Raw genomic sequence first — 16,493 nt, 5'->3', positions numbered from 1 at the left:
TAAGCGCTTGGGAAGTACAAGTTGGCAACATAGAGAGACGGTCCCTACCCAACAGCAGAGGGACAAACGGCTCCATTCATTCATTCGATTGTATTTATTGAGCCCTCCCCTCACAGCCCCCGACCCCCTTCACTTTGCAGCCCCCAGCTCTCTCCCCTCACAGTCATTCATTAGAGAAGCAGCGTGGCCCAGTGGAAAGAGCCCAGGCCTTGGAGTCAGAGGTCGCGGGTTCAAATCCCTTGTCAGCTGTGTGACTTTGGGCAAGTCACTCCTCTGGGCCTCGGTTCCCTCATCTGTAAAATGGGGATTAGGACTGTGACCCCCCGCCCCACCGTGGGACAACCTCATCACCTTTGTAACCTCCCCAGTGCTTAGAACAGCGCTTGGCACATAGAAGGTGCTTACTATATAGAGACAGTCCCTACCCAACAGTGGGCTCACAGTCTAAAAGCTCACAGTCTAAAATGGGGATTAGGACTGTGACCGCCGCCCCAGTGGGACAACCTCATCACCTTTGGAACCTCCCCAGCGCTTAGAACAGCGCTTGGCACATAGAAGGTGCTTACTAAATGCTATCATTGTTATTATTATTCATTCAATCGTATTTATTGCCCTCATCTGTAAAATGGGGATTAGGACTGTGACCCCCCCCCCCGCCACCGTGGGACAACCTCATCACCTTTGTAACCTCCCCAGCGCTTAGAACAGCGCTTGGCACATAGTGGGCGCTTACTAAATACTATCATTGTTATTATTATTCATTCAATCGTATTTATTGCCCTCATCTGTAAAATCATCATCAATCGTCTTTATTGAGTGCTTACTGTGTGCAGAGCACTGTACTACGCACTTGGGAGGTACAAGTTGGCAACATATAGAGACAGTCCCTACCCAACAGTGGGCTCACAGTCTAAAAGCTCACAGTCTAAAATGGGGATTAGGACTGTGACCGCCGCCCCAGTGGGACAACCTCATCACCTTTGTAACCTCCCCAGCGCTTAGAACAGCGCTTGGCACATAGAAGGTGCTTACTAAATGCTATCATTGTTATTATTATTTATTCAGTCGTATTTATTGCCCTCATCTGTAAAATGGGGATTAGGACTGTGACCCTCCCCGACCGTGGGACAACCTCATCACCTTTGTAACCTCCCCAGCGCTTAGAACAGCGCTTGGCACATAGAAGGCGCTTACTAAATGCTATCATTGTTATTATTATTCATTCAATCGTATTTATTGCCCTCATCTGTAAAATCATCATCAATCGTCTTTATTGAGCGCTTACTGTGTGCAGAGCACTGTACTACGCGCTTGGGAAGTCCAAGTTGGCAACATAGAGAGACAGTCCCTACCCAACAGTGGGCTCACAGTCTAAAAGCTCACAGTCTAAAATGGGGATTAGGACTGTCCCCAGTGGGACAACCTCATCACCTTTGTAACCTCCCCAGCGCTTAGAGCAGCGCTTGGCACATAGTAGGCGCTTCCTAAATGCTATCATCGTTATTATTATTCATTCAGTCGTGTTTATTGAGCGCTGACCGTGTGAACTGTGAAGTTACAGTAGAGTCAATCCCTGCCCACCCCAGTCCCCTTGACCTCCCCTCCCGTCCCCCCCCCCCCACCCCCCCGGCCTCCTTCTCCTCCCAGCCCCCATCCCCATCCCCTCCCTGTCCCCGCCCCGCTCCCCCGCACAGTCCCGGCCTCTTCCGGCCCAATTCCCCAGCCTCTTTTCCCTCTTCTCCTCCCAGTGCCCATCCATCCATCCATCCATCCATCCATCCATCCACCCATCCACCCATCCATCCATCCATCCATCCATCCATCCATTGGCACAGGCCCCTCTGCGCCCCCGGCCCGGTGCTCCCGCTGCAGTGGTCCCCTCCCCTGCCGGCCCCGCCCGCCCAGCCTGGAAAGGAGGAGGAGGAAGAGGAGGAGGAGGAGGATGGCGGCGGCAGGGAGATGAAGGCGGGGGCCCGGGGGCCGGGGCTGCGGGGCCGGATGCGGGGCCGACGGGGGCCATGGGGCAGGTGCTGCCGGGTTTCGCCCACTGCAGTAGGTGATGGGGCCGGGGGCCCAAGGCGGGGAGGGGGAGCCATCCGAGGGCGGGGGGAAGGACCAGAGGGGGCTTCGGGACCCCCATCCATCCTCTGCGGCTCGCCTTACCCTCCTCCTCCTCCCCCCCGACAGCTTGGCCTCGGAGTCCCCGGGGTGGGGACAAAGCCGTCGCATCCCACCCCCTCCCCCTTCCCTTGCGGGCCTCTTCTGGATTTGGGGCGGGGGGCCAGGCAGTTCCCCTCCGCCCCGGCCATCCCCCCATCTTCCCTCCTTCCCTCCCCCACAGCACCTGTATATATGTTTGTACATATTTATTTTCCTTGTACCTATCTATTCAATTGATTTGATTGTGTTAGTGTGTTTGGTTTTGTTCTCTGTCTCCCCCTTTTAGACTGTGAGCCCACTGTTGGGTAGGGACTGTCTCTATGTGTTGCCAATCTGTACTTCCCAAGCGCTTAGTACAGTGCTCTGCACATAGTAAGCGCTCAATAAATACGATTGATTGATTGATTGTGGGGTAGGGACTGTCTATGTTGCCAACTTGGACTTCCCAAGCGCTTAGGACAGTGCTCTGCACCCAGGAAGCGCTCAATAAATACGATTGATTGATTGATTGATTGATTGATTGATTCCCGGGGGCGACCGTCGCCCGTGGAGCCTTGGCTAGGCGCAGGGGGAAGGCAGGAGTCTAGGCCGGACCCGGGATCCCGGGGGAGGCCGAACCGGGGAGGGGGAGCTGGCCTCCGGCCGCGGTGCTGATCGCAGCAAGCACGCCGTGGGAGGACCCGAACTCAGGACCCTTTTAGACTGTGAGCCCACTATTGGGTAGGGACTGTCTCTATATGTTGCCAACTTGGACTTCCCAAGCGCTTAGTCCGGTGCTCTGCACACTGTAAGCGCTCAATAAATACGATTGATGATGATGATGACCCCCCCGGGGCCGCCCCGCCCCAAATCAACTGAACCTGCTGGGAGAAATCCGGGTCGAAGACGCTCCCTCCCGTCCCAACCCTCGGAGCCCTTCGTGTGACCCTACCCCAGCCTTAATCAATCAATCAATCAATCGTATTTATTGGGCGCTTACTGTGTGCAGAGCACTGTACTAAGCGCTTGGGAAGTACAAGTTGGCAACATACGGAGACGGTCCCTACCCAACAGTGGGCGCACATCTAGAAGGGGGAGACAGAGAACCAAACCAAACATATTAACAAAATAAAATCAATCCATCGTATTTATTGAGCACTTACAGTGTGCACAGCACTGTACTAAGTGCTTGGGAAGTACAAGTTGGCAACATATAGAGACGGTCCCTACCCAACAGTGGGCTCACAGTCTAGAAGGGGGAGACAGAGAACAAAACCAAACATACTAACAAAATAAAATAAATAGAATAGATATGTACAAGTAAAATAGAGTAATAAATAGGTACAAACATATATACATATATACAGGTGCTGTGGGGAAGGGAAGGAGGTAAGACGGTGGGGATGGAGAGGGGGACGAGGGGGAGAGGAAGGAGGGGGCTCAGTCTGGGAAGGCTAATCGATACTACTCAATTGCATTTATTGAGCGTTTGCTGTGTGCGGACTGCTGGACTAAGCGTTTAGGAGAGGACGGTATAGATGTTTGACATGATTCCTGCCCTAGGGGATCTTACAGTCTTAGCGAGGGAGAAGGACACCTAATCGATAGATCGTTTTTATCAAGTACTTACTATGTGCAGAACATTGTACTAAGCGTTTGGGAGAATACAGCATAACAGAGATGGCAGACACGTTCCCTGCCCACAACGAGCTTACCGTAAACTACAGGTAGTGGAGTCAATATAGAATAAGGACGTGTTTGTTAGTGCTGTGGGGTTGGGGGCGGAGTGAATAGCCAAGCGCTTTTGTGGTACGGATTTAAGTGCAGAAGAGACGCCAAAGGGAGGAAGAATAGGGTGGAGAGCTGAAAGATAGGTCAGGGAAGGCTTCCTGGAGCAAATGCGATTTTAGTAGGGCTTTGAGGATGGGGAGAGAGGTGATCTGTTGGATATGAAGGGGGAGAAAGTTCCAGGCATGAGCCAGGAGCCAATGGTGAGAGATTACGAGCCGGAGGCCCCATAGATGGGTGGTAGTCAGTTATTCGATTGTATTTATTGAGCGCTTACTGTGTGCAGAACACTGTACTGAGCGCTTGGGAGAGTACAATAGAACAAACACATTCCCTGTCCACAATCAGCTTACGGTCTAGAGGGGAAGACAGACATTAATAGAAATAGATCATTACAGATATGGACATAAGTGCTGAGGGGCCGGTGGCGGGGGGAATGAATAAAGGGAACAAGTCAGGGAGATGCAGAAGGGAGTTGAAGAAAAGGAAAAGAGGGCTTAGTCAGGGAAGGTGGTAGAGGTGCGAAGTGTGTGGGTTGGACGGTAGTGGGAGAGGAGCGAGGTTAGGTGGGAGGGAGTCGGATGATGGAAGACCTTAAAGCCGAGACTCCCGGGGAAAACGGGTCCAGAGCGAACAGGCCCTCCCCACGGCTAACCCTACAAGCGCTCACAGCCTCCCCCGACCTCACGGCCTCGCCTTCCTCCTCCAGAAGAAGCTCCATCCACGGCCTCTTCCACGCCGGACTCCACGGACGGTGAGTGGCACTTCCAGTGCTCCCCTGGGGACAGCCCCGACCGGGACCAATCAATCCATCAATGAGTGATATTTACTGAGTGCTTACTGGGTGCAGAGCACTGTACTAAGTGCTTGGGAGAGTGCCACAGAACAGAATTGGCAGACACACTCCCTGCCTTCCCAAGACCTAAGAGAACCGGGAGCCCTAAAAGCGAGCTGGAGGGGACTCAAGAGCTGGGAGCAGGGGGATGGAGCTCTGGGTTTTTTTGTTTGCTTTGAAATGACATCTGTGAAGGGTTCACTATGTGCCAGGCACTGTACTAAGCGCTGGGGTAGATAAAAGCTCATCAGGTTGGACACAGTCCCCGGCCCACAGTCTTAATCCCCGTCTTACAGATGAGGTCACGGTGGCACAGAGACTTACCCAAGGTCACAGGGTTGCGGGTGGAGAGGGTCCGAGGGGCCCTGGGGTGAGGAGAGGGACTCACAGTCCGGTCCCCCTCCCACCCCACCCCTCCCCTCCAGGTGCCAACGACGACTCCGACATCCGCGAGCTGCTCACCGCCCGCGAGTTCTCCGAGGACGAGGAAGACGAGACCCCGTCGGTGGACTGGGCCTCGGCCCGGGAGCTGACCTTCTCCTACATCGCCTTCGGGGGGGACGGCGGGGCGGCGGGGGCGGCGGGGGGCCGGCGAGACCGAGACCCGGCCCAAGCGCGCCGGCCCAAGGGCCCGGACCGCTCAGGGCCGCGGGAGCCGGGGCCACCGGGCCTGGGGGACGGCCTGGGGGACGGCCTGGGGGACAGCCTGGAGAGCATCCCCAGCCTCAGCCAGTCTCCGGAGGCCGAGCGCCGCGCCCCGCCGGGGGCCCGGGATCTCCGCCACCCTCCTCGGGGCCCAGACCCCCCTCGCCATCAGCGGCTGCCGCAGCTGGACTGGGACCCTCGCGGGACGCCCCAGGATGGGGGTCAACCCTGGGACTCCGCAGGCTCCCGCCCCCTCACTCCCGAGCCACCCCAGGATCTCGGGGCCCTGGAGCTGGGAGAGACCAGCCAAGGTACACACAGGACGGGGGGGTGGGGGGGGGCGCTGGGGAAGGGCACAGTTCAAGGGGGGCGGCCAGGGGCGCGAAGGGGTGGGCAGCGCCTGCCATTTGTCTGCTGTGTGACCTTGCGCAAGTCATTTCACTTCTTTGGGCCTTAGTTACCTCATCTGTAAAATGGGGATCCAGCCTATGAGCCCCACCTGGGGCAGGGACTGTGTCCAACCCAAATTTGCTTGCATCCACCCCAGCGCTTAGTTGAGTGCCTGGCACATAGTTAGCGCTCAACAAAAACCATTATTATTATTATAATGATTATGACAATAATCAATGTTTATTGAGCACTTATTGCGTGCGAAGCACTGTACTAAGCACTTGGGAGAGTTCAGTACAACTGAGTCGGTAGACACGTTCCCTGCCCATAACAAGTCAGTCAATCATCATCATCATCAATCGTATTTATTGAGCGCTTACTATGTGCAGAGCACTGTACTAAGCGCTTGGGAAGTACAAATTGGCAACATATAGAGACAGTCCCTACCCAACAGTGAGCTCACAGTCAATCGTATTTATTGAGTGCTGACTGTGTGCAGGGCACTGTACTAAGCGCTTGGGAGAGTACAACGCAGCAGAGTTGGTGGACAGGTTCCCTGCCCACAAGGAGCTCAGAGAATAGAGGGGAAGACAAGACATTAATATAACTAATAATGACGGCATTTATTAAGCGCTTACAATGCGCAAAGCACTGTTCTAAGCGCTGGGGGGTTACAAGGTGATCAGGTTGTCCCACGGGGGGCTCACAGTCTTCATCCCCCTTTTACACATGAGGAAACTGAGGCACAGAGAATAATAACAATGATGGCATTTATTAAGCACTTACTATGTGCAAAGCACTGTTCTAAGCGCTGGGGAGGTTACAAGGTGATCAGGTTGTCCCACGGGGGGCTCACAAGTCTTCATCCCCATTTTACAGATGAGGTAACTGAGGCACAGAGAATAATAATAATGATGGCATTTATTAAGCACTTACTATGTGCAAAGCACTGTTCTAAGCGCTGGGGAGGTTACAAGGTGATCAGGTTGTCCCACGGGGGGGCTCACAGTCTTCATCCCCATTTTACACATGAGGTAACTGAGGCACAGAGAATAATAACAATGATGGCATTTATTAAGCACTTACTATGTGCAAAGCAGTGTTCTAAGCGCTGGGGAGGTTACAAGGTGATCAGGTTGTCCCACGGGGGGGCTCACAGTCTTCATCCCCCTTTTACAGATGAGGTAACTGAGGCCCGGAGAAGTGAAGTGACTTGCCCAAAGTCACACAGCTGACAAGTGGAGGAGCCGGGATTTGAACCCATGGCCTCCGACTCCAAAGCCCGGGCTCTTGCCACTGAGTCACGCCGCTTCTCTATAATAGCCATAGTAATGATCATAATAACTGTGGTATTTGTTATGCCGCTTACTCTGCGTGCCAAGCACTTAAATCCCCGCTTCCCACCCTGTGCCCGCAGCTGGGCGCCCGTGGCCCCCACCATCGGGGCTCCTGTTGCCGGAGGCCTTAACTCCCCAGCCCGACCCCGGGCCCCAGACCCCGCCGACCCCGCCTTCGCCCGGGCCCCGCACCCAGGACTCTTGGGAGGAGGCTGAGGAAATGGAGGAAGAGGAGGAAGCCGAGGATGCAGGCAGCCTGCCGGAACTGGAACCAATGACGATGCAGCTCCGGGATGGAAACTCCCAATCAGGGGTCAGTCTGGAAAGGCCCGTCCTCGGTAAGGATGGGGAGGAGCGCCACAATTGGCTCGCCGGATTCCTGGGGGCGGGATGACCGGAATTAAAGGGATCCAGAACGCTGGATGAGGGACCAGTGATGTACTGGGGGCACCCCACGGGGATCCTAGGGATCCCAGCCATGACCCCGGGGTTCTAGGCCTAACCAAACCTCCCCGGGACTACTCGGTGACTTTGGGAAAATCAATCAATCGTATTTATTGAGCGCTTACTGTGTGCGGAGCACTGGACTAAGCGCTTGGGAAGTCCAAGCTGGCAACATATAGAGACAGTCCCTACCCAACAGCGGGCTCACAGTCTAGACGAAGTGTTTACCTTCTCTGGGTCTGTTTCTTCAAATAGAAAACGGGCCTGAGATTCCCTGCCTCCCTCCCTCCGTGCATCCCGGGGCGCTGCTGATGGGAGGAAAGTTCCCTAGAGTGATCGAAGCGCTCGCCAAACTCAGGGGACGGCGAGGTTGAAATTACAATGATGGTGTCATCTGTTAAGCGCTTACTACGTCCCAGGCACTGAACTAAGCGCTGGGGCGGATACCAGAAAATCGGGATGAACACAGTCCCTGTCCCACGGGGCGATCACAGAGTCGGGGCGGAGCCGGGGCGCAGCAGGCCCAGTCCTGCGTGGAGTCAGCAGCTCCGGCAGGGGAGACGATTGTGCCGTCCAGGGCCCGGACACCGGGCCCACGGCTTTGTCTGCCTACCCATGTGCCTCTACCTCCCCTTTTCCCGGCCTGGCGGGGCAGCCGGGTGCCCGGGGAACGAGGAGGAAGGGGGCCCGAGGCAGAAGCCAGACATGCGCCTCAAAGGGCAGTTCTGCTGCGCCCCAGCTCCGCCCTGACTCTCCATCACCCTCGTTGGTCCCTCCAGTTTGGCGAGCCCTTAGATCAGTCCTGAGGGCTTTCCTCCGATCGCAGCTACCCGGGAAGCACGGAGGGAAGGAGAGAGAGAGGCAGAGACTCTTGGGCCCATTTTATAAATGAAGAAACAAAACCAGGGAGGCTTAGCGCTTCTCCCAAAGTCACAGAGTAGTCCCGAGGCAGGTTCGGGTTGGCCTAGGACCCAGGGTCGTGGTCGCCCACCGGGCATCATCCCTCGCTGCCGACCCGAGGCTGTGGTCCCGCTGGGTCTCTGCAGAGCAGGTGTAGCTGCCTGGGTCAAGGGGGTGAAGGGTGGGGAGCAGGGGCTGGGGAAGTTGCCAAGGTGACCGAAGGATTTTTTTTTGGGGGGGGGGGGGGGTCCTCCCGGGGGTGGCAGCAGGGGCCGCAGGCGGGTTTCCTCGGGGAAGAGTTGTTTCTCCATCTCCCCTTCCCGCCCATCCCCTTCCTCTCTCTCTCTGTCTCTCTCCGGTACCCCTCGTCCCTGGTCTCCGTTTCCCCGTCCCCGGGCCGAGAGGGAGACCTTCTACCAAGCTCCTACCGGGCCGGGATCAGCCTGGGGAACTCATCATCCGATCCGAGGTTGCCTCCTCCACCCAAACCTCTTAAGGCCTCTGCCCCCCACCCCCCTCCGGGTCCCGGCCCGGAGCCGCTATTGGCCAGCCCGAAGGGCGCCTCCCCCTTCCCCCGCCCCGGCCTCTCCCCCAACTCCTGCCCCGCTCCCCCAGCTGTCCCCCCCCCCCCCCGTCCCCGGTCCACCCGCTCTGTGGGCAACAGCAGGACTCCCGGTCTAGAACAGCCAGCGCGGCCCACAGCCGGAGCAGAGATGGGCAGCAAAGGTGGGAGATGGGACCCCCTTTTGGGGGAAGAGGGAGCAGGGGCGGATCCCAAGGCCCCCCTCACCCAGACGTTGTGGCTTCAGCTTAGGGTCCGGCCCCATCCCTGAGATTCTCCCCTACGGGGCTGGAGACTGGGCTGGGACTGGGTAGGGGTTGGGCCTGGGCTGGGGGTTTGGGGCTTGGTTGGCTCTGGGGGTTGGGTGCTGGTGGCTGGGAGCTGGGCCTGGATTGGATTTGGAACTGAGGTTGGGGCCGGGCCTGGTGTTGCCCCAGAGGCTCCGGGGTGTCCGCGGTAGGGTGAAGCTGGTAGTTGGGGGTCCCGTATCGACAGCAGGAAGAAGGGGTGGATGGGGGGGTGGGTGCCTTCTCTGGAGGAATGGGTCACGGGCTGGGGGATTCTCAGCCCCAGGCAGATGGTGCTGTCACTCAGGCCGGCAGGGGTGAGTGACAGGCCTGGGGCCCCCGACAGCTGGGGGGGAACGGGACACCCTGTCTCCTCCCCCGACCCCAGCCCCGCCTTTCCCAAGCCCCTCCATGAGCTAAATTTAACCTTGGTCTGGGCAGCGGGCTGGCGTGGGCCTGGGGGATGGGGCGGGGGGGGGGATGCTCTTCCCCGGGTGTCCTTCCTCCCTGTGCCCCGGGACTGTTCAAGGGGTGGGGTTGGGCCTCGGGGGAGGGGCAGCTGGGTCCCGCTCTGCTCCTCCATCCCCGGGGCCCTGCATGCCCTCCATCCCTGGACCCCCTCTCTGCCCTTCCATCCCCAGGCCCTGGGTCCCCCTCTACCCCTTGGGTCCCCCTCTGCCCCCTGGCTCCTTGGCCGACCCGGCGTCCCTCTCCCGGCAGTGGCGGACCTGGTGTACTGGCGGGACACGCGCACGTCCGGCCTGGTGTTCACGGGCCTCATGGTGTCCCTGCTCTGCCTCCTGCACTTCAGCATTATCTCTGTGGCCTCCCACGTGGCCCTGGCCCTGCTCGGGGGCGCCATCTCTCTCAGGGTTTACCGCAAGGTGCTGCAGGCCGTGCACCGCTCTGATGGGGCCAACCCCTTCCAGTGAGACCCCCTCTCCGCGCCCCGGGGGGTCGGGACGGGGTGGAGGGGAGGCTCCGTGGGAGGGGAATGATGGGGTCGGGGCGGCTCTCGCTGCCGCCGCCAGGGGGCGCGGGGCAGGGGGCTGCGCTTCCGGCCACGACCCCTGGAGGGCGCTGCCGCCAGCAGGGGGCGCGGGCAGGGGGCTGAGCTTCTAGCGACAACCGCTGGAGGGCGCTGCCGCCGGGAGGGGGCGCGGGGCAGGGGGCTGCGCTTCTAGCGACGACCGCTGGAGGGCGCTGCCGCCAGCAGGGGGAGCGGGGCAGGGGGCTGCGCTTCTAGCGACGACCGCTGGAGGGCGCTGCCTCCAGCAGGGGGCTGCGCTTCTAGCGACGACCGCTGGAGGGCGCTGCCGCCAGCAGGGGGCTGCGCTTCTAGCGACGACCGCTGGAGGGCGCTGCCGCCAGCAGGGGGCGCGGGGCAGGGGGCTGCGCTTCTAGCGACAACCGCTGGAGGGCGCTGCCGCCAGCAGGGGGCGCGGGGCAGGGGGCTGCGCTTCTAGCGATGACCGCTGGAGGGCGGTGGGGCTCAGGGCGTTCAGCACAGTCCCCAACCACCACCTTCACTCGCTCCCCCCGCCCAGGGCCTACCTGGACGTAGACCTGGCGCTAAATCGGGAGCAGACTGAGCGCTATGCGCAACAGATCGCCACCCACGTGGTCTCCACGGCCACGCTGCTGCGGCACCTCTTCCTGGTGGAGGACATCGTGGACTCTCTTAAGGTGCTCACCGCCTCCCATCTCCCTCCGAGGACCCTGCAGGGATGGGCCGGGAGCCTGGGCCGGGATGAAGGGTGGGCACTAGGGGCTGGAATGGAGAGTGGGGGGGGTGGTTTGGGTTGAGTTGGGGGGGCCTCTCCAACGCTCCTGGTCTCCCCCAGCTGGCGCTCCTGTTCTACATCCTGACCTTCGTGGGAGCTGTGTTCAATGGGCTGACCCTCCTCATTATGGGTAAACGGGCCGGATGGGGTCAGGGGAGGGTTACCAGGGAAAGCTTGGGGGAAGCAGCGTGGCCTCGTGGATCGGGAATAAGAACGACCCGAGTTCTAATCCCGGCTCCGCCGCGTGTCAGTTGTGTGACCTTTGGCAGGTCACTTCACTGGGCCTCAGCTACCTCATCTGGAAAATGCGGATTAATCAATCAATTGTATTTATTGAGCGCTTACTGTGTGCAGAGCACTGTACTAAGCGCTTGGGAAGTACAAGTTGGCAACAGATAGAGACGGTCCCTGCCCAACAGTGGGCTCACAATCTAGAAGACTGTGAAGAAGAAGAAGATTAAGGCAGTGAGCCCCATGTGGGACAGGGACTATGTCCAACCTCATTAACTTGGCTCTACCCCAGGGCTTAGAACGACGCTTGGCACATAGCACTTAACAAGTACCATAGTTATTATTAACAAGTACCAGGAAAAAAAAAAGGAGGGGGCCCTGGGAGCTCCAGGGCTGTGGCCCCGGCCGGCCCCTCAGGGGGTGCTCTGTGTGGGGCGCACAGGATGCAAACTCCCTCCTCATTGCTGTCCCCAGGTGTCATCAGTGTCTTCACGTTCCCGCTGCTGTACAGACAGCACCAGGTGAGGCTTCGTCAAATCACCCCCAGTCATACGAACAAATATAATAATAATAATAATGATGGCATTTGTTAAGCGCTTACTATGTGCACAGCACTGTTCTAAGCGGAATATGCACCTACATGCCTTCCCCAGCCTTCCCCGATTAAGCCCTCGTTTCCCCTGCTTCGCTTCCCCTTCTGCATCATCTTTGCACCTCCATCCGTGACCTTTGGACAGTTGATATTCGCCCCAGCCCGAATCCCTCAGCACTTATGTGTATATCTTTAAGTTCTATATTCTCAATTATGTATTCAGATTGATGTCTGCCTCTCCCTCTAGTCAACAGTACATATGTTTATTTATATTAATGTCTGTCTCCCCCTCTAGGCTGTGAGCTCATCGTGGGCAGGACTTTGTCTGTTTGTTATATTGTACTCTCTTAAGCGCTTAGTACAGTGCTTTGCACACAGTAAACGCTCAGTAAATACGATTGCGTGAATAAACGAATAGTCAACGATGGCCCGGCCCTAACAGGTCACTTTCCTTGCAGTTCTCCGCATGCCCACAAGGGGGGAGACTCGGGATCAGGTTTTAGCGTGGCCGGGCCTTGTCAATCAATCAATCGTAGTATCAATCAATCAATCGTATTTATTGAGCGCTTACTATGTGCTGAGCACTGAATTTTGCGCTTGGGAGAGTACAATATAACAATATAGCAGACACATTCTCTGACCACAACGAGTTTACAGTCTAGAGGGGGAGACAAACATTGATATAAATAAATAAATTACAGATATATACATTCATTCATTCATTCAATCGTATTTATTGAGCACTTACTGTGTGCGGAGCACTGTACTACGCGCTTGGAAAGTACAATTCGGCAACAAATAGACACAATTCCTACCCAACAACGGGCCCACAATCTACAAGTGGGGAGACAGACAACAAAACAATGTGCTGGGGGGATGAATAAAGGGAGCACGTCAGGGAGACGCAAAAGGGAGTTGTAGAAAAGGAAAAAGGAAAGGAAGGCCTCTTGGAGGAAACGTGCCTGCTAATTCTGTCGTACTCTCCCAACCGCTTAGTACGGTGCTCTGCACATAGTAAGCACTAAATAAATACGACTGATGATTTATTGATTGATGCCACATGCACGTACTGTTATGCACAAGTTCGCGATCTCACAGACACTCACAGACCCACGAACATCCCCCCACCCCACTCCCCCTTCCTCTGTAACCCACCTTGCTCCCCCGACCAGGCCCAGATCGACCAGTACGTGGGATTAGTGACGAACCAGCTGAGCCACATCAAGGCCAAGTGAGAGACGACGGCGGGATGGAGGGGAGGGGAGGGGAGTGGAGGGGAGGGAAGGGGAGGGAAGGGGAGGGAAGGGGAGGGAAGGGGAGGGGTGAGTGCTTCGGGCAGAGGGGGTGGCTGGGGGGGACGCCTCGTGTTGTCTTCCTTTCCCTGCAGTTCTGGAGGAGGCCACAAGGTGGAGCCAAATATCCACACTTTACCCCTCTAAAGCCGGCCTTAAAGAGGGGGCGGAGAAGGAGGGAGGGATTTAGCAGGCACTGGGTACCCGGATCAATCAGTCGATCTTATTTATTACTATGATCATTATTATTAGTAGTAGTAATAATGATCATAATAACTGTAGTATTTGTTAAGCGCCTGGTACCCTACTAAGAGCTGGGATTCGTACAAGCACACTGGGTTGGACCCAGTCCCAGGCCCGCATGGGGCTCGCAGTCTTAACTGTTCACTCTTTATTGTGTGCAGAGCACTGTACTAAGCGCTTGGGCAATGAAACTGGCATACTGCCCCGGTCTTGAGGCAGTTAGGAAAGGCCCCAACCCCGATTCCCCGTTAACTTCTGCTCTGCCCCCGTAGGATCCGAGCTAAGATCCCAGGGGTCGGAGCCGTGGCCAGTTCCAAAGCCAAAGCCGAATAAGCCGCCACCTCCCGCCTGGCCGATCCGATGGCCCTCCAGCTGCGGATGACCCCGGTTCCGCCCCTCCTAACGGTTTCTGGTCTCTACAGCCCGGGCCCAGCCGACCCTCCCCGCCCCGGGGGAAACGACAGGCCCAGGCCACTGGATGCACCTGCCTTCCCTTCCCTTCCCTCTTTCCTTTCCCCTTTCCTTTCCTTTCCTTTCCCTTCCCTTCTTCCCTTTGCAGGGGTGCAGTCCGGCGGCGGGGCAGGGTGGGTTTGGGGAATGTTTGCATTTGGGAATGGATGGAGGGGGACTGCAGGGGCGGCCGGGCCCTCTGCCCGGACTACACTTCCCAAAAGGCCTTGCGGCAGAAGCCGGGGCAGGCGAGGCGCTTTGGCCGCTCGGCATGCTGGGATTTGTAGTTCTTTAGCAGCGGGGCCCGAGCGTCGAGGCCCACCCGCAGCCTCCCTCCTGCTTCTCCTCAGGGCGTGGGTGCGGGGCTGCCGGGGGTTGCGGGTTTTGCGGGGCGCCCAGAGCTTGGATTTACACTTTAATAAAAACTCTTGTGGACGACCCCGGGGGCGCTCCCCCCGCCCCAGCCGGCTGGGCTCCATGGCCCCTCCTTGGGGCTGCGCCGTCGGGGAGAAGGGAGGGAGGGTGAGGGTCGAGGAGGGGGGAAAAGCCGTGCCCCCGCCCTGCATTCATTCATTCAATCGTATTTATTGAGCGCTTACTATGTGCAAAGCACTGGACTAAGCTCTTGGGAGAGTACCACACAACAACAGACACAGTCCCTGCCCACAACGAGCTCATGGTCCTGCAGAAGAAGCCGGAACCACAGCGGGAGACAGACCCCTGGCTTTTATTTTTTTTATGGCATGTATGTGCTTACCGTGGGCCAGGCACTGTACTAATTGTTGGGGTAAAGACAGCAATCAGTTTGGATACAGTCAGTCAGTCAATCGTCTTTATTGGGTGCTTACTGTGTGCCAACTATGCTGCCAACTTGTACTTCCCAAGTGCTTAGTACAGTGCTCTGAACGCAGTAAGCGCTCAATAAATACGATTGATTGCAGAGCACTGTACTAAGTGCTTGGCAGAGTTCAATATAACAATAAGCAGACACATTCTCTGCCCCCAACAAGCTTACAGTCTGGGGGGCTGGGGGGGGGAACAGACATTCATAGAAATTAATAAATGACAGATATGAATGCAAGTGCTGTGGGGCTGGGAGCCGGGTTGAATAAAGGGGGATGTCCCACATGGGGTCACAATCTTAATCCCCATTTTACAGGGGGTAAAATGAGATCACTGAGGCACGGCAAAATGTGCAGGGGGCTCCACTGAGTGTGCAGGGGTGAATGGAGAAAGCCATTGTGTAGCAATGACACAAATTGCTGGAGCTTAATGAGTCTGACCTCCAGACCTCCCATTGCAACAGGGGAATCAGAAGATGCCGTGGGCCTGGGTCTCTAATAATAACAATAATTATGGAATTTGTTAAGCACTTACAGTGTGCCAAGCACTGTTCTAAGTGCCGGGGTAGATACAAGGTAATTAGGTTGTCCCATGTGGGGCTCACAGTCTCAATTCCCATTTTACAAATGAGGTAACTGAGGCACAGAGAAGTTAAGTGACTCACCCAAGGTCACACAGCAGACAAGTGGCGGAGGTGGGATTAGAACCCACGACCTCCGACTCCCAAGCCAATAATTCCTACCGGGTGCTAGAGATCCCAACAATCAATCGATGGGATTTTATTGAGCACCTACTTTGTGCAGAGCACTGCACTAAGGACTTGGGAGAGTATAACACAGTTGGTAGACATGGTAGTTCTCCCAAATCTTTAATCCTGGTCCCTGTTTTCTGCTTCACAGCTGTCCCTCCCCACGGCTTCGTTTCTCCCTCCCCCTCACTGGGGCAGTGGCAGCATGGATAATGCAAAAGCAACAGATAATATCATGTGGGAGGCAACATGGGATGGCCCCACCCCTGGAGCCTGAGAGAAAAGATCCTCCCTCTCCCCCCCACCCCCCACATTGTTTCTCTTTTGAAAGATCCCTTCCACAGCCCACTGAGTCTCTTCTCCGTCTCCTTCGGCATCTCCCTGGGATTGCCCCCCTCTCTCCTCTGCACCTCCCTGCTCGTTTAACTGCCACCACCACCACATCCAGTCAATCAGTCAACAGTCCATCAATCAATCATATTTATTGAGCGCTTACTGGGAGCAGAGGACAGTACTAAGCACTTGGGAGAGTACAATATAACAATAGAACACATTCCCTGCCCACAATATGCTTATTATTATTCCTCCACAGTCTAGCGGAGGAAACAGATATTAATATAAATAAATAAATAAATAAATAACAGATGTGGACATAAGTGCCGCGGTCCTGGGAGGGGGGACGATTAATGAGAGCAAATCAGGGTGATGCAGAAGGGAGTCGGAGAAGAGGAATGGAGGGCTTAGTCAGGGAAGGCCTCTTGGAGGAGTCGTGCCTTCAAAAGGGTTTTGAAGAGGGAGGGAGTCATTTTCTGTCAGATGTGAAGAGGGAGGGCGTTCCAGGCCAGAGGCAGGACGTGGGCGGAAAGTTGTCGGTGCAATAGATGAGATCAAGGAACAGAGAGTAGGTTGGCATTAGAGAGGCGAAGTGTGCAGGCTGAGTTGTAGGAGAATAGCGAGGTGAAGTAGGAGGGGGCAAGGTGATT

At 56.6% G+C, this 16,493-nt stretch overlaps 1 protein-coding gene across 1 annotated transcript; it reads left to right on the top strand.

The window, feature by feature from the left end:
• The first annotated feature begins 2,011 nt into the window (after positions 1 to 2,011).
• RTN2 (reticulon 2) lies at positions 2,012 to 14,349 on the top strand. Its single transcript, XM_038767633.1, has 11 exons — positions 2,012 to 2,052; positions 4,637 to 4,681; positions 5,188 to 5,718; positions 7,215 to 7,472; positions 9,094 to 9,204; positions 10,048 to 10,255; positions 10,875 to 11,013; positions 11,172 to 11,241; positions 11,817 to 11,863; positions 13,107 to 13,165; positions 13,742 to 14,349. The coding sequence occupies exons 1-11, from the start codon at positions 2,019 to 2,021 to the stop codon at positions 13,800 to 13,802; spliced, it is 1,563 nt and encodes a 520-aa protein (XP_038623561.1). The 5' UTR covers positions 2,012 to 2,018; the 3' UTR covers positions 13,803 to 14,349.
• Positions 14,350 to 16,493: the final 2,144 nt, after the last annotated feature.

This window comes from Tachyglossus aculeatus, chromosome 26, assembly GCF_015852505.1.
Source record: "Tachyglossus aculeatus isolate mTacAcu1 chromosome 26, mTacAcu1.pri, whole genome shotgun sequence".
NCBI lineage: Eukaryota > Metazoa > Chordata > Mammalia > Monotremata > Tachyglossidae > Tachyglossus > Tachyglossus aculeatus.
The sequence above is the reverse complement of the archived record's forward strand: the minus strand, read 5'-3'. Positions and strand labels throughout refer to the sequence as shown.

Coding starts and splice junctions, on each gene's coding strand:
- RTN2 (XM_038767633.1), top strand. CDS start 2,019: ATGGGGCAGGTGCTGCCGGGTTTCGCCCACTGCA. Junction 2,053..4,636: donor GCCGGGTTTCGCCCACTGCA/GTAGGTGATGGG, acceptor TTCCTCCTCCAG/AAGAAGCTCCATCCACGGCC. Junction 13,166..13,741: donor CTGAGCCACATCAAGGCCAA/GTGAGAGACGAC, acceptor CTGCCCCCGTAG/GATCCGAGCTAAGATCCCAG.